This window comes from Scyliorhinus torazame, chromosome 11 (assembly GCF_047496885.1).
Source record: "Scyliorhinus torazame isolate Kashiwa2021f chromosome 11, sScyTor2.1, whole genome shotgun sequence".
Taxonomy (NCBI): domain Eukaryota; kingdom Metazoa; phylum Chordata; class Chondrichthyes; order Carcharhiniformes; family Scyliorhinidae; genus Scyliorhinus; species Scyliorhinus torazame.
The window spans coordinates 69674018-69702001 of record NC_092717.1 but is presented as its reverse complement, the minus strand read 5'-3'; the positions used below and the strand labels follow the sequence as shown (position 1 = coordinate 69702001).

Below are 27984 nucleotides of genomic sequence, written 5' to 3'. Positions count from 1 at the left end.
CCTTGACTTTGTCCGAGTCCGGTTGCACGCCCTGCTGGGATATTTGATCACCCAAAAACTTGATTGATGACATGCCAAAGGAACATTTGGCCTTGTTCAACTTGAGGCCGTTGGCATGTATGCGTCGAACGACTTGTTGGAGACGAGATAAGTGTTCCTCTGCGGTCGTGGACCATATAATGACGTCATCAACATAAACTCGCACACCCTCAATGCACTCCAGCATCTGTTCCATGATCCTGTTAAAGATCTCAGAGGCTGAAACAATACCAAAAGGCATGCAGTTGTAACAATACCTTCCGAAAGGTGTATTAAACATGCAGAGCTTCCTGCTGGACTCGTCCAGTTGTATCTGCCAGAAGCCACGCGATGCATCTAGCTTCGTGAAGAATTTGGCATGTGCCATCTCACTTGTTAGCTCCTCCCGCTTCAGGAGCGGGTAGCGTTCCCGCATTATGTTTTGGTTAAGATCCTTGGGATCTATACATATGCGCAACTCTCCTGAAGGCTTCTTCACACAGACTATCAAGCTGATCCAGTCAGACGGTTCCGTCACTTTAGAGATTATACCCTGGTCTTGGAGGTCCTGCAGCTGCGCCTTTAAACGGTCCTTCAGAGGAGCCGGCACCCAGCGTGGTGCATGGATCACAGGCGTGGCATCAGGCCTGAGTAAGATTTTGTATCGGTACGGCAGCGTACCCATCCCACTGAATACATCCGGGTATTGTGACAGGATTTCGTCAATGTCAGCCTGAAGATTCATATTGGCAGAGGACATGGCATGTACGCGCTGCACGAGATTGAGTAGCTTGCATGCATGGGCACCAAGCAGGGAAGCCCTGTTAGGCTTGACGATTTCAAATCGCAGCGTAGCTTTGATGGCCTTGTGGGAGACATGCAGGTGACAGGACCCCAACGCAGTAATGGCATTGCCATTATAATCAAGCAGCTGGCAGGCCGGCGGAAGAATTGTTGGCTGCTTTTGGATGCGAGCAAGATCTGCTTGAGATATGAGATTGGCTGAAGCACCAGTGTTCAGCTTGCACCGGATGCTGCATTGATTAACCTGTACGACAGCACGCCATTCGTCCGCAGAATCCACAATGAGGATAGGTAGGTGTGTTGCTGAATTTGAGGAGGCCTTGTCATACGTGGTAATGATGCCCACACGATATAGGGACTCCAGGCAGTCGTCCTCTGGATCCGTGGTGGTATCAGGTTCGGAATCCAGCAGCTCTTGCTGCACACTTCGAACGCGTTTGCATTGAAACTGGGATCGCTAGCCCACGATCGGAGGTGCAGACCTGCACAGGGCTGCATAATGGCCAGGCTTCCCACAATTTAAACATCGCCTGCCTCTTGCAGGGCATTGCCGCTTTAATTGGCAGTGCCACAGTTCGGGCACGTCATGACGTTGACATCGTAGCGCTCCGGGCGTCGTCGCACATGCGCAGTCTGGTCAGCCGCTGCTCGCACCTGCGCAGTGTTGTCTTCAGCCGCTTCGTTCTCCCGTCTGTGGTGCGCATGCATGAGACCCCGGGAAAAGCGCGCGAAATGGGCGCCTTCATCGATGCTGAGGTGCCGCATTCGGGCGATGGCCTGTACACTCTCTGCCTCGTGGGAGGCAAGTTGGTCCTGTTCTGTCGATTTAAGGCAGGAATAGCAACTTTTCGCCTGTTTATGCACTTTACACGTCTCGATGGCTACTGGCAGGATCATATTTTTTATTTTTAGGAGGTGCTCCCGCAGGGCGTCGGAGTGGACATCAAACACGATCTGATCCCTGATGAGGGATTCAGCGGTGTCACCGTAGTTGCAGGATTGTGCTAATATGTGGAGATGAGTGAGAAAGGATTGGAAAGGCTCATCCTTACCCTGAAGGCGTTGCTGGAAGACATAGCGCTCGAAGCTCTCGTTCGTTTCGACTTCACAGTGACTGTCGAATTTGGCTAACACGGTCTGGAACTTGATCTTGTCTTCGCCATCGGCAAAAGTGAGCGAATTGAAGATTTGGATGGCCTGGTCCCCCCGCAGTCGATAGGAACAGTGCGATCTTTCTGGCATCGGACGCATTCTCGAGACCCGAGGCCTCAATGCATAGATTGAATTTCTGCTTGAAGACCCGCCAGTTGGTGCCAAGGTTTCCGGAGATCCGGAGCTGTGGAGGGGCCTGGATCATCTCCATGCCGCTGGACGGCACTTGCTGGCCGGCACTGAAGTCTTCAAGGTAAATTACTTAGATGAAGTAGCCACTCCTGGTATCATGTCGTGTTATTCACCCTGGGGTAACATGGACTGCAACAGGATGCAGATGAACTGTAAAGTATACACCAAATGTAGGCGTTGGTTCAATACGATTTATTGAACTTCTGGAACAATGCACACAGCTGGCTGTGGGTTGACACTCTACTACTCTAAGTGTACTAACTCTAACTAATTAGACCAGCTAGCTCTGATCCACATGTAGAAGGTGCTGACTGATATATACACCCGGACTGTCTCTACAATTGTCACCAGTGGAAAGAGGCGGAGTGCTGATGCCTCGTGTGTTTTATAGTTGGAAGCCCCCCTCTGGTGTTCGGTCTGGTGATTGGTTGTGTTCTGTCCTGTATGTTGGTTGGCTAACCTGGGTGTCTGTCACTGCCTGTTTTTACCTCATGATGTGCATGGGTGCGTATTATGACATAACAGCACTAGAAACCCAACCTCCCATCTCAAGCTCCAGCTTAACACCTGCTCACTGTGCTTCTGTGAGTCAGCTGACTAAGCTGACTTGATAGCTCCCACCCATGGCAACAAACAGTCTGTCTCCCCATTGTTCTCTCCCCTCTCCCCCACTTGGACAAACATATTCAAAGCATCACATTCACCAGTAAACAAACATCAGAAAAAACAATGAAAAAACAGCCACAGAAAAAACAACCCCAGAAACCACCCCCCCTCCAACCAGCTCCCAGTGAGACAATGTTAACGTTAGCCATCGAAACAGCCCCTTATTGCACATAACACTACTTATTCAAACCAACACAAAAAAGTGATTTTGAACAAATCGCCACTCAAGTACTCTCCAAGGATTCAGTGTCTTTTAGTTCAGCTCCAGTCTTTTTTCCTTGATGAAAGTCCATACATCATCTGGTGTTTCGAAGTAAAAATCCCGTTCCTCATATGTGACCCACAGACGGGCTGGGTACAACATCCCGAACTTCACCCCTTCTTAAAGAGGGCCGTTTTTGCCCGATTAAACCCAGTTCGCCTCTTGGCCAAATCCGCGCCCAGGTCTTGATAAATGCGCAGCTCACAATTCTCCCACTTGCTGCTCCATTCTTTCTTGGCCCACCGCAAAACGTGTTCCTTGTCCAAGTAGCGGTGTAAACATACCACCATCACCCTGGCGGCTCGTTCGCTCGGGGCTTCTTCGCGAGGGCTCTGTGCGCTCTATCCACATCCAGCAGCCGAGGGAACGCCTCAGCCCCCATCAACTTCACCATCATGTTCGTCACATAGGCCCTCGCATCTGATCCCTCACTACCTTCAGGGAGGCCGACGATTCTCAGATTCTGCCTCCTGGACCTGTTCTTCAGGTCCTCCAGCTTCTCCAGCATTTTTTTCCGGTGGTCATTCATCATCTCCACCTTGGTCTCCAGCACAGTTAGGTATTCCTCGTGCTCGGATACCTTTTTCTCCACCTCCTGGATCGCACGTCCATGGGTTTCTCGATTCAGCACTACCTGTTCAATCGAAGCCTTGATCGGGTTCAGCGTGTCCTTCTTAAACCTGGCGAAGCAATCTTCAAAAAACTTCAGCAGCTGCTCCGTCGACCACTGTGCCGTCTCCCTGTGCCCTGCCTCTACACTATGCTTTTCCACGTTGCCAGCTATGGTCGCGTCTTCCTTGTAAGACTTTGTCTTCTCACACGGCCACTTCTGGTTCAATTCTCCATACACTGGACGGGGATTTCTCCTCACTGTCTCAATAAAATCCGGAAAGAAACAGGGGAAAAAGGTCCGTCACAGGCTGGAGCTATCAAATGTGCGACCTACTCCTCCATGGCCGCCACCAGAAGTCTTCCCGTAGCTTGTTTATAATATTTAAGAAAACTTTCTTTATGTTACTTGCTGTGTCATTGCTTTACACTCCAAATGCCAAATATTTTTCATGAAAATTTATTGTGTCAACTTCTCATACTATGTGCACACTCTTTTGCCAGTTAACGTCCTTAAGTGGCACCACTGACGGGACAATGTCAGACAGTGTGACAAGTTCACAAAAGCAGTTCTATTGTGAATCTTGACCTAGAAATTTGCAATAGAAATGTGAAAATAAGAACAGTAGGGTTAGAATATCCGCTTTGAATGCAATTGACAATCTGTGTGAAAATTGCACCCAAACATTGTGCTGATTTTGCGAAGTTTTTTTCTTTGCTGTATGCTCACACTCATTTACATATCACAAGATGGACAATTTGCCTTGAATTAGTACAATTGAGCAATGATTATCAACAAAGCTTTAAATCATATTTGCTTAAAAATTGATATATTTGAGTGGTAACTAGGTTCAACTTGGTTCGTACAGCTAAAAGTTGTATCCCATAAATATATAAACATTTTGATCACTGTTAATCCCCCACCTGTGAGTAATCCAATTTTAAAAGACTGAAAATGATTTTAAAAAACTAAAGCACTGTTTACAAGTTATATTGGGGTGCAGTAGCCAGTTTCTTAGCAAACTATATTCAAAAGCTTTTAAACCATGCCTATTAGTCATAGTGTCACAGAGGGTTATAGCACAGAAAGGCCTTTTGGCCTATCATGTCAAAAGCATCCACCAAACTATTCTAATCCCATTTTCCAGCACTTGTGTGCTTAGGCATCACAGGTGCACATCTAAATGCATCTTAAATGTTATATGGATCTCTGCCTCCACCACCCTTTCAGGCAGTGAGTTCCAGACTCCCACCAACTACTGGGTGAAAACATTTTTCCTCAATCCTCTCTAAACCTCCTGCCCCTTACCTTAAATCTATTTCCCCTGGTCACTGATTTGGATTTACTGTCACGTGTACTGAAGTACAGTGTAAAGTATTGTTCTGCCTAGAGCCCAGACCGTACATGAAAAACATAGGACATACGATAAAACCTTTTGTTCCTGCATGTAGGCGAGTATTTCATTTTTGAAGGCGTGATGCCTTGCCTGCTACAGTATCAGTTGCACAGAAGCTGCTGTGTTAGTTTTGTTCAACAGTAAGACTACTTTGTCTACATACAATTCCAGATTCTGGATACTATGTGTTTTATTCACATATCATTTGAATTGCTGCCTAATTTTCTCAGTAATTTAATTCCATGGCGGGGAAATCTAATTGCTTGGCGTTAATTATAGCAGCACGACACAGACTACATGGATTCCAGGGGGCATACCATCCTAGGGGGCATTACCTGTGCGGTGCACATAGCAGTCATCATTGATAGTGAGCACTGTGGCACAAAGTGCATTTTTAAAAAATTTAGAGTACCCAATTCATTTTTTCCAGTTAAGGGGCAATTTAGCATGGCCAATCCACCTAGCCTGCACATCTTTGGGTTGTAGGGGCGACACCCACGCAAGCACAGGGAGAATGTGCAAACTCCACATGGACGGTGACCCAGAGCCAGGATCGAACCTGGGACCTCCGCGCCGTGAGGCTGCAGGGCTAACCCACTGCGCCACCGTGCTGCCCAAAAAAGTGCATAATTGAGCCACTATCAGCCCTGGGCAAATGCATAATCTGCATAGCACTGCTTTATACCCTATGGTAAAGTAAGGGTTTAAACAAGATTCGTTATTCCCTTATAAATGTATCCGTTGAATTGTCTCTTGTATCTTTATTGTTTGATTAAGTTCTTTACTTGAAGGCCTCAAAAGCCTGGATTTTAGAGTTAATATTTTCAAAAGTGCTTATATTTTCTAACTGCGATGTTAACAGCTGCATCTGGATTTGCCATCTGAATACCTGCAGTGTCCTATTTTCAAGGAGATGTCAGTCCATTCAGCTATCTGAGCCCAAAGAGACAAAAATGCAATCTCATATTCTAGAATGAAGAATGGCAGAAATATGTAACATATTTTTGCCTTGGTAGCTCCAGAGGAGAGTGAAGGAAAAACCGTAGAAAAGATTGTATAACAGTGATAGATCGGTAAAAAGATAAACATTATGAAATATTAAGCAATTGCATTGTTGAACATTTCCAATCTGTTCTTCAATGTGGCCCTGTCCAACTCGAGGCTCACGATCTCAATTTCCCTCTCTGATGTTTCCCTCTATGATGAAGACAGAGGGTGGTGGTTGATGGGAAATGTTCAGAATGGAGTTCAGTTACAAGTGGCGTACCACAAGGATCTGTTCTGGGGCCGTTGCTGTTTGTCATTTTTATCAATGACCTAGAGGAAGGCGCAGAAGGGTGGGTGAGTAAATTTGCAGACGACACTAAAGTCGGTGGTGTTGTCGACAGTGAGGAAGGATGTAGCAGGTTACAGAGGGACATAGATAAGCTGCAGAGCTGGGCTGAGAGGTGGCAAATGGAGTTTAATGTAGAGAAGTGTGAGGTGATTCACTTTGGAAGGAATAACAGGAATGCGGAATATTTGGCTAATGGTAAAGTTCTTGGAAGTGTGGATGAGCAGAGGGATCTAGGTGTCCATGTACATAGATCCCTGAAAGTTGCCACCCAGGTTGATAGGGTTGTGAAGAAGGCCTATGGAGTGTTGGCCTTTATTGGTAGAGGGATTGAGTTCCGGAGTCAGGAGGTCATGTTGCAGCTGTACAAAACTCTGGTACGGCCGCATTTGGAGTATTGCGTACAGTTCTGGTCACCGCATTATAGGAAGGACGTGGAGGCTTTGGAGCGGGTGCAGAGGAGATTTACCAGGATGTTGCCTGGTATGGAGGGAAAATCTTATGAGGAAAGGCTGATGGACTTGAGGTTGTTTTCGTTGGAGAGAAGAAGGTTAAGAGGAGACTTAATAAAGGCATACAAAATGATCAGGGGGTTAGATAGGGTGGACAGTGAGAGCCTTCTCCCGCGGATGGACATGGCTGGCACGAGAGGACATAGCTTTAAACTGAGGGGTAATAGATATAGGACAGAGGTCAGAGGTAGGTTCTTTACGCAAAGAGTGGTGAGGCCGTGGAATGCCCTACCGGCAACAGTAGTGAACTCGCCAACATTGAGGGCATTTAAAAGTTTATTGGATAAACATATGGATGATAATGGCATAGTGTAGGTTAGATGGCTTTTGTTTCGGTGCAACATCGTGGGCCGAAGGGCCTGTACTGCGCTGTATCGTTTTATATTCTATGTTCTATGATGTCTCAGGTTTTGGTCTCCTTCAATGCACCAACGCAGCTCAATGCAAGTTTCCAAAACGGGATCTCCCTTCAGCCTGACAGCACAAACTTCAACCTGGCTCATGAAACTTGACATAACTTGCTTTTTTTTTGCCATCCAATTCAAAAAGGATGTTACCCCATCTTGCTACCCTAAGTTGGTGCCCCTCTTTATAAGGAGGGGGTAAGTTTACCAAGGTTTCAACACCAGACTTCTATCTGATGGCCATTGCTGGAAAGCGTATGTGTGGATGTTGAACAAAAACTGGATCAACCACATTCAAATAACCAGCCATTGCTCATTGTCTATACCGACCATAAAGAGGGGCATTAAAGCACTTTGAGACAAGGGAGGAAAATTGTTTTAGAAATAATATTATTGCTCTGTGGATACTTCAATTAAATTGGGAGTGCGGACATTCTTTGTAACATTAATTTAAGTTTCAAACCTGACCCATTTTTAAATACATATAGGTGAATAGCTGTTCCACCTGGTCTCCATATAAAAATGTACAAACGGTAGTTTGATGGTTCAGGTTAGAATTTGCAACAACATCTAACCTTACTCAGTATCATAATTTGTCAACATCTAGAATATAAATTTGAGCCGTGCTGCATAAAGTTAACACAACACCAGGAGTCACTGTAATTGGTCTAATTTACTCATTTATACTTTCTGGTTTTCTTTTGTGTTCTTCATCATTTGAAAGAAGCATATTACATAAATACATAGAAGATAGGAGCAGGAGGAGGCCTTTTGGCCCTTCGAGCCTGCTCCGCCATTTATCGCAATCATGGTTGATCATCCCAACTCAATAGCCTAATCCTGCTTTCTCCGCATAACCTTTGAGCCTATTCGCCCCAAGTGCTACATATCTTGTTATATGAATAGAATCAATGTTTTAGTATCAGCTACTTCCTGTGGTAATGAATTCCACAGGCTCACCACTCTTTGTGTGAATAAGTGTCTCCTCATCTCTGTCCAAACTGGTTTACCCTGAATCCTCAGACCGTGACCCCTGGTTCTGGACACACGCACCATTGGGAACATTTTCCCTGCAACTGCCCTGTCTAGTCCTGTTAGAATTTTATAAGTCTCTATGAGATCCCCCCCCCCCTCATTCTTCAGAACTCCAGCGAGAATAATCCTAACCTAGTCAATCTCTCCTTATAGGACAGTCCCGCCATCCGTGGAATCAGTCTGGTAAACCTTCGCTGCACACCCTCGAGAGCAAGAACATCCTTCCTCAGAAAAAGAGACCAAAACTGCATACAATATTTTAGGTGTGGCCTCACCAAGTCCCTGTATAATTGCAACAACACATCCCTGTTCTCGTACTCAAAACCACTCGTAATGAAGGCCAACATAGCATTCGCCTTCTTTAGAGCCTGCTGGACCTGCATGCTTTCTTTCAGCGACTGGTGCAGAAGGACATCGAGGTCCCGCTGCACACTCCCCTCTCCCAATTTACAACTGTCCAGATAGTAATCTGCCTTCCTGTTTTTGCTTCCAAAGTGAATAACATCACACTTATCCAAATGATACTGCATCTGCCATTGATTTGCCCACTCACCCAATCTGTCCAAAGCATGCTGTAGGCTCTTTGCATTCTCGTCACAGTTCACCCTCCCATCCAACTTGGTATCATCTGCAAACTTCGAGATGTTACATTTTGTTCCCTCATCCAAATCATTGACACATATATATTGTGAATAGCTGGGGTTCCAGAACCCATCCCTGTGGCACCCCACTAATTACTGCCTGCCAATTTTAAAAGGACCCATTAATCCCTACTGTCTGTTTCCTCTCTGCCAACAAGTTTTCTATCCACCTCAATACACTTGCCCCAGTCCCATGCGTTTTAATCTTGCAGAATAATCTGTTTTGCGGGACTTTGTGAAACGCCTTCTGAAAGTCCAAATATACCAATTCGACTGACTCCCCCTTGTCAACTGAACTAGTGACATCTTAAAATAATTCCAACAGATTTGTCAAGCATGATTTCCCCTTCATAAATCCATGCTAAATCTGAATGATCCTGCCACTGCTATCTAAATGTTCCGCTATAAAGTCCTTGATAATGGATGCAAGAATTTTCCCCACTCCTGATGTTAGGCTTACTGGTCTATAATTCCCTGCTTTCTCTCTTCCCCCCTTTTTGAATATTGGAGTGACATTAGCTACCCTCCAATCTGTAAGGACTGTTTCAGAATCTAGAGAATCCTGGAAGTTGACCACCAATGCATCCACTGTTTCCAGAGCCACCTCCTTAAGCACTCTGGGATGCAGATTCTCAGGCCTTGGGGAATTATCCACCTTCACTCCCATTAATCTTTCCAACACCATTTCTTTATTAATATTGGTCTCCCTCAATTCTTCCCTCTCACTAAACCTTTCATTCTCCAATATTTCTGGTGTCTGGTTTGTGTCCTCTTTTGTGAAGACAGAACCAAAGTATGTATTCAAATGCTCAACCATTTCTTTGTCTCTTATTATACATTCACCTGTTTCTGTCTGTCGGGGGCCTACATTTCTCTTTATCAATCTCTTTCTCTTCACACATCTATAGAAACTCAGTGTCAGTCTTGATGTTCTCTGCAAGCTCACTTTCGTACTGGGTTTTCCCCTTCGTAATCAATCCCGTGGTCCTTTGCTGAATTCTAAACTGCTCCCAATCCTCAGACCTATTATTTTTCTTGGCCACTCTGTATGCTTCTTCCTTGGATCGGATACTATTTCTAATTTCCTTTTGTAAGCCATGGATTGGCCCTCTTACCTATTTTGCTTTTGTGCCTGACAGGAATGAACCGTTGCTGCAGTTCCCCTATCCCCCATATTCTACTCTAATTTTTGTTGATGAATATTTTTTGAAGTATGTATTTACAATTAAAGTATTACCCTGGCAATTTCAGATGTTTCTAACGTACAACTCATTCAGAGAATGTCAGTAAGGATGATTGTAAGGATCCTCCTTTTTAATCCCTGTCTGTTCCACTTTCCTCCTTTTAAGTTCCGTTAACCTATTCGCTATTGCCAATTTTTATCCACAGATGGTTAATACCTTTAAGACCGAGCAGCTTACCTTTCATTTAAAAATCAGAAACTCCAACAAGATGTGCCGTTTGGTCTGACACCAGTAATGACCCGGCCTGACTGGCTTGGATGGTGGCCGATGAGCTATTCCTAAGAGCTGGGTTCTTCTCAAGAACGAGGCAGCGATTGGTTCTGCTGTCTCTGGAATGTTCCTTCGGGAGATCAGGTTTTACTTTTGTTTTGGTCAGAAGCTGGAGAGTCATAGCCCTAATCGCTCTCTCACATCTAATGGATTCTTTCTGAAGACACAAATTAAAGAGCTTTCTCCACAGCCAGATTGAACTGTGGAGAATCCAGTAGGGATTCTGTAGGGAGATTCAGCCGAGCCACTAGCTGCAGGCAAGGTTTTTGGCTTTGATTTTTATGTCATCATTGGATACAGGAATAGTGCCAGAGGACTGGAGGATAGCAAATGTGGTCCCTTTGTTCAAAAAGGGGAGCAGAGACAACCCCGGCAACTATAGACCGGTGAGCCTCACGTCTGTAGTGGGTAAAGTCTTGGAGGGCATTATAAGAGACAAGATTTATAATCATCTAGATAGGAATAATATGATCAGGGATAGTCAGCATGGCTTTGTGAAGGGTAGGTCATGCCTCACAAACCTTATCGAGTTCTTTGAGAAGGTGACTGAACAGGTAGACGAGGGTAGAGCAGTTGATGTGGTGTATATGGATTTCAGCAAAGCGTTTGATAAGGTTCCCCACGGTAGGCTATTGCAGAAAATACGGAGGCTGGGGATTGAGGGTGATTTAGAGATGTGGATCAGAAATTGGCTAGCTGAAAGAAGACAGAGGGTGGTGGTTGATGGGAAATGTTCAGAATGGAGTTCTGTCACAAGTGGAGTACCACAAGGATCTGTTCTGGGGCCGTTGCTGTTTGTCATTTTTATCAATGACCTAGAGGAAGGCGCAGAAGGGTGGGTGAGTAAATTTGCAGACGATACTAAAGTCGGTGGTGTTGTCGATAGTGAGGAAGGAAGTAGCAGGTTACAGAGGGATATAGATAAGCTGCAGTGCTGGGCTGAGAGGTGGCAAATGGAGTTTAATGTAGAGAAGTGTGAGGTGATTCACTTTGGAAGGAAAAACAGGAATGTGGAATATGTGGCTAATGGAAAAGTTCTTGAAAGTGTGGATGAGCAGAGGGATCTAGGTGTCCATGTACATAGATCCCTGAAAGTTGCCACCCAGGTTGATAGGGTGGTGAAGAAGGCCTATGGAGTGTTGGCCTTTATTGGTAGAGGGATTGAGTTCCGGAGTCAGGAGGTCATGTTGCAGCTGTACAGAACTCTGGTACGGCCGCATTTGGAGTATTGCGTACAGTTCTGGTCACCGCATTATAGGAAGGACGTGGAGGCTTTGGAACGGGTGCAGAGGAGATTTACCAGGATGTTGCCTGGAATGGAGGGAAAATCTTATGAGGAAAGGCTGATGGACTTGAGGTTGTTTTCGTTAGAGAGAAGAAGGTTAAGAGGAGACTTGATAGAGGCATACAAAATGATCAGAGGGTTAGATAGGGTGGACAGTGAGAGCCTTCTCCCGCGGATGGAAATGGCTAGCACGAGGGGACATAGCCTTAAACTGAGGGGTAATAGATATAGGACAGAGGTCAGGGGTAGGTTCTTTACGCAAAGAGTAGTGAGGCCGTGGAATGCCCTACCTGCTACAGTAGTGAACTCGCCAACATTAAGGGCATTTAAAAGTTTATTGGATAAACATATGGATGATAATGGTATAGTGTAGGTTAGATGGCTTTTGTTTCGGTGCAACATCGTGGGCCGAAGGGCCTGTACTGCGCTGTATTGTTCTATGTTCTATGTTCTAAGGTCAGTTGTTTAAAAACCCATTTTAAAATCTTGTGTGGGGAATTCTGTTCTTATCTCAGCAGAGCTGTTGGTCATTCTTGTGGATTTGGAAACAAGTAAAATTAAACAGGCCTGAGGCGCATCCTCTGGAAGGCCCAGGTTAATAAATGTTAAAGTGACTCCGCAGCAGGAATCCTACGTCCTGGGAGTTCTGACCAAATGTCCCTACCAGAAGATCCTCGTTAGCAATCCAATGGCGGTTTAAGTCATAGAGTCATAGATGTTTACAGCATGGAAACAGGCCCTTTGGCCCAGCTTGTCCATGCCGTCCAGTTTCTATCGCAAAGCTAGTCCCACTTGCCCGCATTTGGCCCATATCCCTCTATACCCACCCTGCCCATGTAACTGTCTAACTGTTTTTTAAAAGAAAAAATTGTACCCACCTCTGCCTCTGCCAGTTCGTTCCAGATGCTCACCACCCTCTGTGTGAAGAAATGTCCCCTCTGGTCTCTTTTGTATCTCTCCCCTCTTACCTTAAACCTCTACCCTCTAGTTCCAGACTTCTCTACCTTTGTCCCTGCTGCAACGATCTTACCATCAAAAGCAAGGATACTCATCTTTCATTTCATATTTTAATTCCTATTATTTTGTATGTGTCTGTCTTGTGTGTGTTGGGTAGACAGTGGGACAGTAAAAAGAAGAGGTAGTAGATTAGCTGACCCTTATTCTATTATAATTATTGCATATTTCAACTTTGTTCCTGTTATAAATAAACAGTTATTTTGTTCAACTTTCAAACCCGGTGGCTATAACTTGTTGAGCAATCAAGGGGCCAAACATTCTGCAAATTTTATATGAATTATTGGTTTATTCACTTGCGTTGGGTCTCCGGGGTCTGTGGGACTGGAATCGACCAGCGCTAGCCCAGCGTGTTGTAACATGATAAACTGGTCCAGATTGTCCTTGGAAATATAATTTATATGTGGTGCAAGAAAGGATCCAGTAGATAATGAAGGGGTAATCGTTAATAATTTGCTATTCTGCACAGCAGTGTGCAGTGTCCCACGAGAAAGGTGCAAGTGTGCCACGGCCAATAGCACTCCCGCACATGTACCCTTTCATCAAGCAACCCAAAAAGCCCCAACCGTTTCGCTGAGCAAATGCCCGGCTTCCACTGCAGATGCTGCTTGAATGCTACATTCAAAACCAATTCTCTTCCCAAAAGCTGCCGGACGCGAGCCCCCCAGTTAACATAGTCTAAGTAACGAAGACTACTATCAGCTCATGCAATGCACTGGTTGCTAGGTGTTTGGGGGCAATCAGGCCTGAGGTGCACTTTGTGCCGTGGTTGACCACGTGGTGGGGGATTAGAAGAGGGCCAAAAGCAGGGCCTTGCCATGTGTTTGATCACTGGCTGCCATCAAAGTGATGGATGTAGGGTGTGAGGTGGCCAAACCTTCAATGGAGATAATACCAAGTGAGAGCTGCGGCTGCCCATTCGTTGAACATATACAAAAGGTCCTTCCCCCAAGGATTAATGATATTAAGGCGGAATGTATAGTTTAATTAAAGTACACGCAACAATACAAAATTTAAAAATGTGGAGGAAATATATCCACCTGTATTTATTCTAATGCCTGTTGGCTAATCATTTTCGCACACATGTATGGCAATAGCAAGGAATCAAATATTGTGAATGAAAATTCCAAACAGTAAATAGCTCAAGACACCTTGATTTGGAATATTTACACCTAGCTTATCATCATACTTTGAAAGAAAAAAAACCAACCGAAAACTATCTTTATAAAGTATTAAATATATTGCTTATCATTTGACACACAGCAGCAGAGCTACGTAACAGAGTTACACGGTGCAATCTAATGGAAAGGTTTAAGTGTCATTTGCGGTGGGTTTTGCCGGGAGTTTCCAGCTGGCCCTACAGGCGAGTTCCCCACCGCTGTTCAATGAGACTTAGTCACTTTTTTGGACCCTGGGGAGTTTCTCACTGGTTTAGCCCACACTTAAAATTTTATTCATCACTGACGAGATGAACTCAGAGATCGGACTGCCATCTTGAAAACGTGCCCCAATCTCTAAGTGAGCGTGTGGATCCCCCACACCCCACAGTTAGGGGCAATGTCATCCCCCACACATGGACACCCACACCCCTCCGTGAGGAGACCCTACTATGGAGTCCCAGGACCCCCACCAGTCACCCCACAACCTCCCAGAAGCCCCTTCCTACCTGCCGTGTACCCCCCTCCCCCACACCCTTTATGCCCCCCACCCTCTGTGGCCTCCGATGGCCTGGGAGACCCCCGGGTGCCGTTCCTCCTGGTCCATGTTTGTGTGGACCAGTACTGAACGGCGCGCAGCTGCAGCCTCCCTGGGGAGGCCTGTAGATCCCGATTGGCCGGTAGATCCCGGTTGAGCTTGCCTAGAATCAACAGTGCAGAAGCAGGCCATTTGGCCCATCGAATTTGCACCGGCCCTTGGAAAGAGAACCGTACTCAAGGCTACACCTCCACCCTATCTCCATAATCCAATAACCCCACCAACCTTTTTGGACACTAAGGGGCAATTTAGCATGGCCAATCGACCTAACCTGCACGTCTTTGGATTGAGGAAACCGGAACACCCAGAGGAAACATACACACACACGGAGAAAGTGCAAATGCCACACAGTCACCCCAGACTGGAATTTAAGATGGGTCCCTGGAGCTGTGAGGCTAACCACTGCCACCGTGCCGCCTGAGTAGGTTTAAACCCGACTTAGGCGCGCGCCGTTTGGTCACGTCCATTCTGGGTGCGATTCTGCGTCCGATGCCATGCGAGATTTGGGTAGATATCATGAGGCATAAAGGCTGACGGGAAGCCCACTGAGGCCTCTCCCGGCATCTACCCATTGTGCTCTTGAGCGCAACACAGTCAGTAGATCGCACCCACAGAGTTTAACGCGATATGAGGCCAATGCAAACCATGTGTAGTTAAAGGAGAGCAAATAGATTATGTGTGTCGACTTCCGGTGACGGCCATGGCGTGACTGGTCGCACATTTGGTGGCTCCCGCTTGTGGTAGACTTTTCGGACCTTTCCCGGCTAACGGCTGGGCTGTGAGATTGAAAAAGGTGTAGGAGGAGTGGAGGAAGAGAGTCCCCCACCCGTCCATGGATTTGTGGATCAGAAGTGGTCAAAAAAGGAGGGAACAGTCGTCGAAAGTTGGTTTGGTGCCTGTGACACAGGAGAAAATGGCGGAGGGCCAGGGACCGATCCTGCCCGCTCAATGACCAACAGAGCAGCTGGTGAGCTTCCTTCATGAGACGTTTGCCCAGCAGAGGTAGGAGAACTTGGAAAGATCTGGCCAGGATGGTGGACCTGCAAAGGCGGGGTTTGGCCGCATAGAGACGAGGTTGGAGGCCCAGGGCCAGGCGATCCAGAAGGTGGAGGAGGCGGTGCAGGAGGCAGTGAGGGAACACGAGGAGCAGCTTGCCTCGATGGCAGTGGAGGGTTGATGCGAGATCAACAGGCGGCTGCAGGAGAAAGTGGAGGGCCTGAAGAATCGGTCATGCAGGCAGAATTTAAGGATCATGGGCCTGCCGGAGGGCAGCGAGGGAGCGGATGCTGGCGCGTATGTGGCACGGATGTTTGAGAAGCTGCTGGGAGTGGGGCCTTTGGAAGTGGACCGGGCGCTAATGAGGAAGCCGCAGGGGAACGAGCCGCTGAGGGCGATGGTGCTGCGCTGCACCAGTTCTTGGATAAAGAGTAGAGTTTGAGGTGAGCCAGGCAGACGAGGCGTTGCACCTGGGAGGGCAGTGAACTGGGCGTGTATCAGGGCCTGGGTGCGGAGCTGGCTAAAAGGAGAGCGAGTTTTAACAAGGTGAAGATGGTCCTCTTTAAGAAGGGGGTGAAGATTGGAATGTTGTACCTGGCGCACCTGGGAGTAACATATAAATGTTGGGAACTCTACTTTGGGACCCCGGAGGAGGCGATGGATTGTGTCAGAGACAATGAACTGGCAGGAGAGGGAGGACATTGAACTTTGGAGGAGATGTTCCTGTTCCAGCCCTTTGGGGTGTGTTTAGGGCCATCATTTTGCTTTTTTGTTTTGTGTTTGTTTCCTCTGGATGGTAGATGGTGGGTTGCTCTTTTCTTTGTGTTTGGTGGGGGTTGTTAAGTCTGCACTGGGAGGTTAGGGGAGTGGGGGGGTAGGGGGAATCAGTGGAGGGTAGGATTCTAGGCGCCATGAGCGGAGGCTACCAGACTTGCTGGGCGGGCTAGTTCACGGAAGCGCTGTGGAGGGTGAACAGGTGGTTAGTGTGTGGGTGGGGGGGTTGGCGTTGTTATTTTGTGGTTGGGTGGGGGTGAATGCTGACACGGAAAGGTTTCTAAAAGGTGGTATGGGGAGGGTCGATGATGGTGAGCGGCCGAGGTCAGGCTTGAGGAGACGCGGGCTGGAGGCTGGCCCAGGAAGGGCTATGGGTGACTTGGAACGTGAGAGGGTTGAATGGGCCAATCAATAGGGCCCGAGCATTCGCACATTTGAAAAACTTGAAGGCGGATGTGGCGATGATACAGGAGACACAACTGAGGCTGGCAGACCAGACTAGGCTGAGGAAAGGGTGGGTAGGGCAGGTTTTTCATTCGGGGTTAGATTCCAAAACAAGAGGGGTGGCGATTTTGATTAGTAAGCGGGTGGTGTTCGAAAAGGGAAGTATAGTGGCGGACTCTTGGCGGAGGGGGAAGTATGTTATGGTGAGTGGGAAATTTCAGTGGATGCCAGTGGTGCTGGTGAATATTTATGCCCCAAACTAGGACGATGTAGAGTTTATGAGGCGGGTGTTGGGGAAGATCCCCAATTTGGACTCGCACCGGCTGGTTATGGGGGGGATGATTTTAACACATTTCTAGACCCAAGGTTGGATTAGTTGAGTTTGAGGTCAGTGAGGATGTCGGCGGCAGTGGAGGAGCGAAGGGGGTTTATGGAGCACATGGGAGGGCTGGATCCCTAGAGGTTTGGGAGGCTGTGAGCGAAGAAATTTTGATTCTTCTCCCATGTGCACAAGGTGTACTCCCGAATTTACTTTTTTCTTTTGGATAAGACATTGTTGGCAGGGGTGCTGCACGTTGAGTACTCGGCGATAGTGGTGTCAGATCACGCCCCACATTGTGTGGATTTGCGGGTTCATAGTGGGGGGGCAATGGAGGTTAGATGTGGGCTGCGGGGGGAGGAAAAGGGAGGCCATTCAAGGGCATGTGGAGATAAATGACACTGGAGAGGTTTCGGTATGGGAGGCTTTGAAGGCAGTGGTGGGAGGGGAGTTCATATCGATACGGGCAAACGGAGAAGGCGGAGCGGGCGGAGATGGAAAGGCTAGTGGAGGAGATCCTGCAGGTGGACAGGAGGTGCTCGGAAGCCCCGGAGGCGGGGCTGTCAAATGAGCGTCAGAAGCTGCAGATGGGGTTTGGATTGCTATCTACAGGGAAGGCGGTGGGGCAGTTGAGCAGGGCGGTGTACGGGTATGGTGAGAAGGGAGGCTGGCACCCCAGTTGAGGAAACAGAGGCGGCGAGGGAGATTGCGAAAGTGAAGGACAAGAGGGGAACATGGTCCTGGACCCGGTGGGGGTGAATGGGGATTTCTATAGCAGGTTATATGAGTCGGAACCCCCAACCGGGGTGGAGCGGATGAGGCAGTTTTTAGAGGGATTGGAGTTCCCAAGGGTGGAAGAGGAGCTGGTGAGAGGGCCTGGGGGCCGTAATTGGGCTGGTTGAAGTGGTGGAGGAGCTGGAGGCGATGCAGTCTGGCAAGGTCCCGGGCCCGGACGGGTACCCAGTGGAGTTCTATAAAATATTCTCTGTTTGTGAGGGCGTTTAATGAGGTGACGGGTGCTCCCCGCGACCATGTCACAGGCCTCGATATCTCTCATCCTGAAGCGGGAAAAGGACCCGGAACATTGAGGGTCGCACAGACCGATCTCCCTGTTAAATGTAGATGCCAAGCTTTTGGCCAAGATCCTGGCCCTGAGGATAGAGGATTGTGTGCCAAGGGGCATTGAGTATAAAAATTGGCAAGCCATGTTGCAGCTGTATAGAACCTTAGTTAGGCCACTCTTGGATTATAGTGTTCACTTCTGGTTGCCACACTACCAGAAGGATGTGGAGGCTTTAGAGAGGGTGCAGAAGAGATTTACCAGGATGTTGCCTGGTATGGAGGGCATTAGCTATGAGGAGAGGTTGAATAAACTCGGTTTGTTCTCACTGGAATGACGGAGGTTGAGGGGCGACCTGATAGAGGTCTACAAAATTATGAGGGGCAAAGACAGAGTGGATGGTCAGAGACGTTTTCCCAGGGTAGAGGGGTCAATTACTAGGGGGCATAGGTTTAAGGTGCGAGGGGCAAGGTTTAGAGGAGATGTACGAGGTACGTTTTTTACACAAGAGGGTAGTGGGTGCCTGGAACTCGCTGCCGGAGGAGGTGGTGGAAGCAGGGACGATAGTGACATTTAAGGGGCATCTTGACAAATACAAGAATAGGATGGGAATATAGGGATACGGACCCAGGAAGTGTAGAAGATTTTAGTTTAGACGGGCAGCATGGTCGTCGCAGGCTTAGAAGCCCAAAGGGCCTGTTCCTGTGCTGTACTTTTCTTTGTTCGTTTTGTTCAGGGGTGATAGGGGAGGACCGGACAAGGTTCGTGAAGGGGAGGCATCTGGCGGCGAATATCAGGGGGTTGTTAAATGTCATAATGTTGCCCTCCGAGGGACAAGAGTTGGAGGTGGTGGTCACCATGGATGCAGAAAAGGCCTTTGATCGTGTCGAGTGGGACTACTTGTGGGAGGTTCTGGGACGGTTTGGGTTTGGGCAGAGTTTTATGGATTGGGTCTGGGTGTTGTATCGACCACGGGTGGCGAGTGTGGGACGAACTGGGTGAGTTCGGACTATTTTAAGCTGCACCGGGGGTCGAGGCAGGGATGTCCACTCTCACCACTGCTTTTCGCCTTGGCTATAGAGCCTTTGGCGATGGCGCTGAAAGGGGGACTGGCAGGGGATAGTACCGGGGGGGGGGGGGGGGGGGGGTGGAGCACAGGGTCTCACTTTACGCGGACAACCTGCTTCTGTACATTTCGGATCCGCTGGGGGGGATTGGAGGGATTATGGGGATCCTAGAGGAATTGAGCTGGTTCTCGGGGTATAAATTGAATATGGGAAAAGGTGCGGTCTTTCCAATCCAAGCGAGAGGGCAGGAGAAGGGACTGGGAGAGATGCCGCTCAAGGTGGGGGGGGGGCGGGGGGGGGGGTAGCTTTCGATATTTGGGCATCCAGGCGGCGCAAGAGTGGGAGCAGCTGCACAAGCTGAATCTGGCTCGGTTGGTGGATCAGATGAAGGGGGACTTTAGAAGGTGGGATGTGCTCCCGTTGTCACTGGCAGGGAGGGTGCAGACGGTGAAATACTCCCACGGTTCTTGTTCATATTTCAGAGCCTTCCAATTTTTATCCTCAAGGCATTTTTCAAGAGGGTGAATGCGGTGATTTCTGTGTTTGTGTGGGCGGTAAAACCCCGCAGGTGAAGAAGGTGCGGGGACGAGTGGGGTTGGGGGTGCGGGGGCTGGCCCTACCGAACTTTATAAATTATTATTGGGCGAACATGGCGATGGTCAGGAAGTTGGTAGTGAGGAGGGGGTCAGTGTGGGAGTGGGTGCAGGGGCACGAGTGTAGGGGCACTGCTAATTCTCTGCCGTTCTTGCCAGCAAGAGCTTCCACAAGCCCGGTAGCAGTGGCTGCCATGAGGGTGTGGGGACAGTGGCGGAAGCACATGGGGTTGGACGGGGTGTTGGTGGGCCACCAATTTGTGGCAACCACCGGTTTGCGCTGAGGGGGGCTGGATGGGGGTGGCAGCAGGCTGGGATCGAGCTGTTGGGGGATTTGTTTATAGATGGGGGTTTTCCGTGTTTGGAGGAGGGGTTTGAGCTACCTGGTGGGTATGGGTTGCGCTACTTGCACGTGAGGGACTTTGTGCGGAGGCAGGTTTCGACCTTTCCGCACCTACCGTCCCAGGTGGTACAAGACGAGGTAGTATCGAGAACGGGAGTGGGGGAGGGGAAGGTATCGGAAATTTGTAAAGAACGCATGGAGTGGAAGGGAGCCCTGATAGGGGAAGTGAGGCGAAAGTGGGAGGAATGTTGGGTAGGGAGTTGGAGGTCAGGTTGTGGGAAGATGCCCTGAGGTGGGTTAATGCGTCGTCGTTATGTGCCAGGCTTAGCCTGATACAATATAAGGTGGTCCACAGGGCGCACATGACTGTGGCCTGGATGAGCAGGTTCTTTGAAGGGATGGAGGATAGGTGTGGGCAGTGTGCGGAAGGGCTTGCAAATCATGTCCATATTTTTGGGGCATGTCCGAGGCTTGGGGGATTTTGGCAGGGGTTTGTTGACGTCATGTCAGAGGTATTGACGGTAAGGGTGGTTCCAAGTCTAGAGATGACTATTTTTGATGTGTCGGAACACCCGGGAGTCCAGGGGGTGAGGGAGGCCATGTTTTGGCCATTGCCACCCTGGTCGCCCGGAGACGGATCTTGTAAGCGTGGAGGTTTCGGGGGTATCGGTTTGTGACAGGGCGGGGTTTCTCAGGCTTGAGAAGATTAAGTTCACCCTGAGGGGATCGATGCCAGGGTTTGCTCGGAGGTGGCAGCCGCTTGTCGACTTCTTTGGGAAAAATTGGGGGGTGTGTTGGGTGAGATGGGAAAACGTTAGTGGGAAATTGGGATTGGGGAATCGTGTATATAAGCCAGGTTGGCTGGGTTTGGCTGTTGGTTGGGTGTGTGTTTTTTTGATACCTGGTGGTAAAAATTGTTAAAATTATGAAAGCCTTAATAAAAACATTTTAAAAAAAATAAATGATATGTGTGTTAAGTTCTGTGAAATTTAATTCTCATCTCACAATTGCAAGCAGGTACAATGCGTGGTGGTGTAGTGGTATTGTCACTGGATTGGTGAACCAGAGACCCAGAGTAATGCTCTGGGGACCCAGCTTCAAATCCCGCCATTACAGGTGGTGAAATTTGAAATCAATAAAAATCTGGAAATAAAAGTCGAATGATAACCATGAAAACATTGTCGATTGTTGTAGAAATCCATCTGGTTCACGAACGTCATTTAGAGAGGAAATCTGCTGTCCTTACCTGGTCTGGCCTACATGTGACTCCAGACCCACAGCCTCAAGGGCATTTTGGGATGGGCAACAAATGCTGGCCCAGCAAATGCGACGCCCACGTCCCATGAACGATTAAATAAAACTAACTTTGGTGTTTAGTTTTAACATTTAACTTGGTAAATATAAGAAGGTCGTTTTCATTCAGTGTGAGCACCAGTTATATCACAGTGCAACAATATGTTTTTTATTGTTTTCTGGTTGGCATTGATTGATTTTCTTTTTTATGAATTTAGCGTACCCAATTAATTTTTTCCAATTAAGGGGCAATTTAGTGTGGCCAATCCACCTCCCTTGCACATCTTTAAGTTGTGGTGGCGAAACGCACGCAAACACGGGGAGAATGTGCAAACTCCACATAGACAGTGATCCAGAGCTGGGATCGAACCTGGGACCTCGGTGCCGTGAGGCAGCTGTGCTAACCACTGTGCCACCGTGCTGCCCTGGTTGGCATTGATGGGTATATCTTCACGTCTAATATCTATTAGCATTTTTACTGGAATTCTTGTTGCACTGAATACAACGGTTTTGAATTAAATGTCTGAATGCTGATTTAAACTGAGATCACGAGATGAATGGCCGTGCAATGGGGAAACACTTCGTCCATTGCGGATTGTGGTCCACCTTTTGCCCCGCCCCTAGTACATGATTGCCCACTGTCAGTTCACCACTACATTGAGGGGCGTTTATGAGCAATCGATTGAACTGAAAAAAAACTGGGTGTGTCGTGGAATTGTTTGTCTCATTAAAGTGGGCCCTGATATTGAAAAGGTTGGGAACCACTGCTGTACAGAGCTAATAAACTGTGATGTTGTTCAGACCCACAGAATTGTTCCGTAGTTGCAATATTCAATCAGACCAGGGAGCCAAGAATGACATGAAACTGTGGGAGAAAGGAACCATAAAGATGCCATTTTTGAACATACCTGTGAAAAATATTAAGACCTGTCAGCCAGAAATGTGGAAAGCAGTTGCCTGTTCATTACAAATCAAGCCATGCCACAGCAAGTCTGGAGGAAGTATCTGCAAGTAAGTTCTATTTTACTGGAGCATTGAGGTTTAATCTGATTGTCCGCTCTCATATAAAGGTGTGTTTTTTCATAGTTTGTGCTTTATAGATTCTTCAGTTCCCACTGTACGTTTTACTACAGCAGTTAAAAGATTAATTGAATAATGAATTGCACAAGGAATTTTCTCACGCTTCATATTATTTACCTTTTCATAATTAGCAGTATACAGTAATGTTTCTGTTCCAGTTGGTGTATCATTTATTGCTTGGGAAAATGAGTAAGGCCACATGTAGGAGGCCGCAGAAAACTGTTTGGTATCTTGCCCACCTGCAAAATTATACTTTTCTGGAATAACAAGTATTCTGTCACTTCCAATTAAAAGAAAAATGTCATTGCTGATTATTATTTGAAGTGTTGAGAGGATAAATTACAACAATACTCCGAGACGATGTAGAATTAAGGCTTGCATGTAAGTGATGTATATTTTCTAGACTGATGTTTTCATATTGAGTATCTTGGCGTTTTAACATAGAATGCTTTGCTTGTAGGTTAAAAGTTGTGTATTTTTTGTTCTTATTGAACTCTGTTTTCATCTGACTGTTCAATCACAACTTCCTGTAATTGGGCCTTGTCCCTATAATTTGGAAATTTGCAGCAGCTTTTCAATATTCTGTTTTCACAGAGGTATGTATTTTGAGGAATTATCAGTGACCCAGTTACTGGATTTACTGCATTCTTATGTCAAGTTTCCAAATTATCTTTGATAATAAGCTAGAAGGAACAGGCATGTAGGAATACTACAGAGTGTTGAGGCTTCCAAATTGTTTAGTCCAATAAAGGAGGTTTCAAAGTATAGGCGACCTAAAGTACACAACAGATGTAGTTTGAGAGGAACAATGAGCCTTATTTTAGAAGGGGCATGAAGGAACTACCAAATGTAGCTGTGTAAGTAGCAAAAATGGTGAAGATGCAAAAGTTACCATAAGCAAAAGGCTAAAATGTATCTGCGCTAATGCAAGAAGAATAGCGATTAAACTTGGGTCAGGAGAATCAATGCTTAGGCAGCAGCAAAATATCATGGATTGAATTGAAACTGAGCTACGCTCAGCTACACATTCCAGGATAAATATTTTTATATTTAGGAAAGCAGAATAGGAAGGGGCGTGGTATTTACTTATGAGGAAACCGATTCCAACAGTGAAACGGAATAATTTTGCCAATGATGATGTACAGATAGAGTCTGTATTTGGAGTTGCAGAATCAAGCAGTGCAGGCCATCGGGTTGCCAGAAAGAAATTGAGGAGGTAGTCTGCAAATAATTTATGGAGTGTACAGAAGCAATTAAGGCAGCAATAATGGAGGCCTTTATTCAGAGTTCAATTATCTGAACGTAGAAGGGAGGAACTTATGGATGTATTTGGTGCTGTTTCCTGAGTTGGGGCATAAGTTGACGAGGAAAGATACAATGGATCTGGTTCTGGGCCATAATTCCTGATACAGGTCAGCAACAGGGAGGAGGAAATTAAAAAGGAATGAGCAATCAAAATATAATTAGGGATAAGCAATCAAAATGTAATTAATGTTAATGTTAAAACAGGAAAGGAAAGCTCAGCCAAAAACAACACTGATTTTGTTTCTGTAATAAAGAAGGATATACTTGCTTTGGAGAGGGAGTACAACAAACGTTCACTAGGTTCATTCCTAGTTTGAGAGGGTTATCCGATGAGAGATTGAAGTGAATGAGTCAATATTTTTGAGTTTAGAATGGTGAGAGATGATCTGCCTGAAATATAAGATTCTGAGAGGGTTGACGGTAGATGCTAAGAGGCTGTTCCACTGGCTGGGACTTCAAAAACTAAAGGGCATAGTCTCAGTATTATGGTGACAGCTATTCAGATTGAGATGAAAAGAAATTTCTTCAGTCGGAGGGTTGTGAATCCTTGAAATTCTCTACCCCAGGCCGGTGATGCTCAACTGTCCAAGTATGTTCAAAGCTGAGATGAAGAAATATTTAGGTTTTAAGGCAGTGATGAGATACCTAGGCTGGTGAGTGGGCGAAATGAGTGCACCACAAGATTGAAATCAGGCAAGTCCACTAACTATGGCTCTTGAATAGATTGGATATATTTAATACACGCCAAATATTTTGTAACGAGTTATAGAAAATGTTTTATCTTTCAAATATTAATAGAACTGTCATCAGCTTCAGAAAGTAATAACCAAAGATATATTTACACTTTGATTGGATGCAGAGGGAGTGCAAAACTTTCTCAGTCAACATTGTGTGCAATTAGCATGCACCTCCTTTACATGTGTTTTACTTCAGCCATCCCCGTAGGAAAAAATCTAAATGGATGGAAACCAATGGAATGTGGCAACTCTGCATGTGGACAGCAGTCAGAAAAATGTATCATGCGCCGCATTCAGAACCCTGATGGGCCGCATGTGATTTCCGGCCACAGGGTGCCCACCACTGCTCTAAGGGGATCGGGCAGGGTGACATTTAGGGTTAAAAGTCAATGATAAGCCAATGATCTTATTGAATGGGAGAGCATTGAGCTGTGTGGCCTATTCCTGTCCTGTTTCTTATGTCCTTACTCTTTATGTCCGTGTACCTGACTGGTGATGCTATAGCACTATAGAATATGGTTTGCACTGAGTGCTGAGTTTGGTGCATTTGAATGCTATAGTGAGAGTTTGGTGACTGAGGGAGTATAAGGTTCATTTTATCTAAAGTCTAGTCTTTCTTTTATTTAGTTAATTAACTTAAAAGTTGCTGTTTGGTTTAGAAGAAGGTGAATTTTCAATCAGCTTTAAACAAAGGTTCTACTTGTAGCTAATTGTAGCTGGAGCTTATTAATTAGTTAATTGGATTAGGCCAGTTTTCAGAGGCTAGATTCACAGTATAAAAGTGATCCACCTACAGTGCAAACTTTGTTTGCACTGAGTGCTGAATTTGAGTGCTATAGTGAGAGTTTGGTGACTGAGGGAGTGCTGAATTTGGTGCATTTGAGTGCTATAGTGAGAGTTTGGTGACTGAGGGAGTGCTGAATTTGGTGCATTTGAGTGCTATAGTGAGAGTTTGGTGACTGAGGGAGTGCTGAATTTGGTGCATTTGAGTGCTATAGTGAGAGTTTGGTGACTGAGGGAGTGCTGAATTTGGTGCATTTGAGTGCTATAGTGAGAGTTTGGTGACTAAGGGAGTTAAGTGAGGAGGGAGTAAGGTGCTCCTTTCATTTCCTACATTTCCGCAAAGAGCGAGAAGGGAGCCAGGAGTTTACAGAGAGTGCAGCTGACTGGGAGCAGAGTCGGAGGGCGGAGGTCCAGTTGGTCCACAGGGCAGCTATATTCTGTAAGGTAAGAGGGGATGGAGGCTAGGCCAGTTGCATGTTCCTCCTGTAGGATGTGGGTGGTGAGGGATACCACCGGTGTCCCCGCTGACTATACCTGCGGGAAGTGCACCCAACTCCAGCTCCTCAGAGACCGTGTTAGGGATCTTGAGCTGGATGAACTTCGGATCATCCGGGAGGCAGAGGGGGTTATGGGAAAGAGTTACAGGGAGGTAACCACACCCAAGGTACAGGACAAGAGTAGCTGGGTTACAGTCAGGGGAAAGAAAACAAAGAGGCAGACAGTGCAGGGATCCCTCCTGGCTGTTCCCCTTCAAAGCAAGTATACCGTTTTGGATGCTGTTGGGGGGGGATGACCTACCGGGGGAAGGCCCTAGCGACCAGGTCTCTGGCACTGAGTCTGGCTCTGGGGCTCAGAAGGGAAGGGGGGAGAATAGAAAGGCAATAGTAATAGGAGATTCTGTGGTCTTGAACGAGACTCATGGAAGGTATGTTGCCTCCCGGGTGCCAGGGATGTCTCGGATCGTGTCTTCAGGATCCTTAAGGGGGAGGGGGAGCAGCCAGAAGTCGTGGTGCACATTGGTATCAATGACATAGGTAGGAAAAGGGGTGTGGAGGTAATAAACAAGTTTAGGGAGTTAGGCTGGAAGTTAAAAGCCAGAACAGATAGAGTTGTCATCTCTGGTTTGTTGCCGGTGCCACGTGACAGCGAGGCTAGGAATAGGGAGAGAGTGCAGTTGAACACGTGGCTGCAGGAATGGTGTAGGAGGGAGGGCTTCAGGTATTTGGATAATTGTAGCGCATTCTGGGGAATGTGGAACCTGTACAAGCAGGTCGGGTTCCATCTGAACCAGAGGGGCACCAATATCCTGGGAGGGAGGTTTTCTAGCACTCTTCGGGAGGGTTTAAACTAATTTGGCAGGGGAATGGGAACCGGATTTGTAGTCCAGCAACTAAGGTAGCCGATATTCAAGACTCCAAAGCGTGTAGTGAGGCAGTGGGGAAGGGAACACTGACAAAGGAGAATACTTGCAGGCACGGAGATGGGTTGAAGTGTGTATACTTCAACGCAAGAAGCATCAGGAATAAGGTGGGTGAACTTAAGGCATGGACCGGTACTTGGGACTACGATGTGGTGGCCATCACGGAAACTTGGATAGAAGAGGGGCAGAAATGGTTGTTGGAGGTCCCTGGTTATAGATGTTTCAATGAGATTAGGGAGGGTGGTAAAAGAGGTGGGGGGGTGGCATTGTAAATTAGAGATAGTATAACAGCTACAGAAAGACAGTTCAAGGAGTATCTGCCGACTGAGGTAGTATGGGTTGGAGTCAGAAATAGGAAAGGAGCAGTCACTTTGTTGGGAGTTTTCTATAGGCCCCCCAATAGTAGCAGAGATGTGGAGGAACAGATTGGGAAACAGATTTTGGAAAGGTGCAGAAGTCACAGGGTAGGAGTCATGGGTGACTTCAACTTCCCAAACATTGAGTGGAAACTCTTTAGATCAAATAGTTTGGATGGGGTGGTGTTTGTACAGTGTGTCCAGGAAGCTTTTCTAACACAGTATGTAGATTGTCCGAGCAGAGGGGAGGCCATATTGGATTTGGTGCTTGGTAATGAACCAGGGCAAGTGATAGATTTGTTAGTGGGTGTGCATTTTGGAGATAGTGACCACAATTCTGTGACTTTCACTTTAGTAATGGAGAGGGATAGGTGCGTGCAACAGGGTAAGGTTTACAATTGGGGGAAGGGTAAATACGATGTTGTCAGACAAGAATTGAAGTACATAAGTTGGGAACATAGGCTGTCAGGGAAGGACACAAGTGAAATGTGGAACTTGTTCAAGGAACAGGTACTACATGTCCTTGATATGTATGTCCCTGTCAGGCAGGGAAGAGATGGTCGAGTGAGGGAACCATGGTTGACAAGAGAGGCTGAATGTCTTGTTAAGAGGAAGAAGGAGACTTATGTAAGGCTGAGGAAAAAAGGTTCAGACAGGGCGCTGGAGGGATGCAAGATAGCCAGGAGGGAACTGAAGAAAGGGATTAGGAGAGCTAAGAGAGGGCATGAAAAATCTTTGGTGGGTAGGATCAAGGAAAACCCCAAGGCATTTTACACATATGTGAGAAATATGAGAATGTCTAGAGCGAGGGTAGGTCCGAT

The 27984-nt window shown here is 46.9% G+C and overlaps 1 protein-coding gene across 2 annotated transcripts in view; it reads left to right on the top strand.

Annotated features, from left to right (window-relative positions):
- LOC140385329 (reversion-inducing cysteine-rich protein with Kazal motifs-like) overlaps window positions 1–27984 on the top strand; it is a 378566-nt gene that overhangs the window by 278555 nt on the left and 72027 nt on the right. For both annotated transcript variants that reach the window (XM_072467391.1, XM_072467390.1), the window contains one exon: window positions 22284–22493. In XM_072467391.1, the coding sequence (XP_072323492.1) occupies window positions 22284–22493 (210 nt within the window). The remainder of the gene's footprint in view (window positions 1–22283; window positions 22494–27984) is intronic.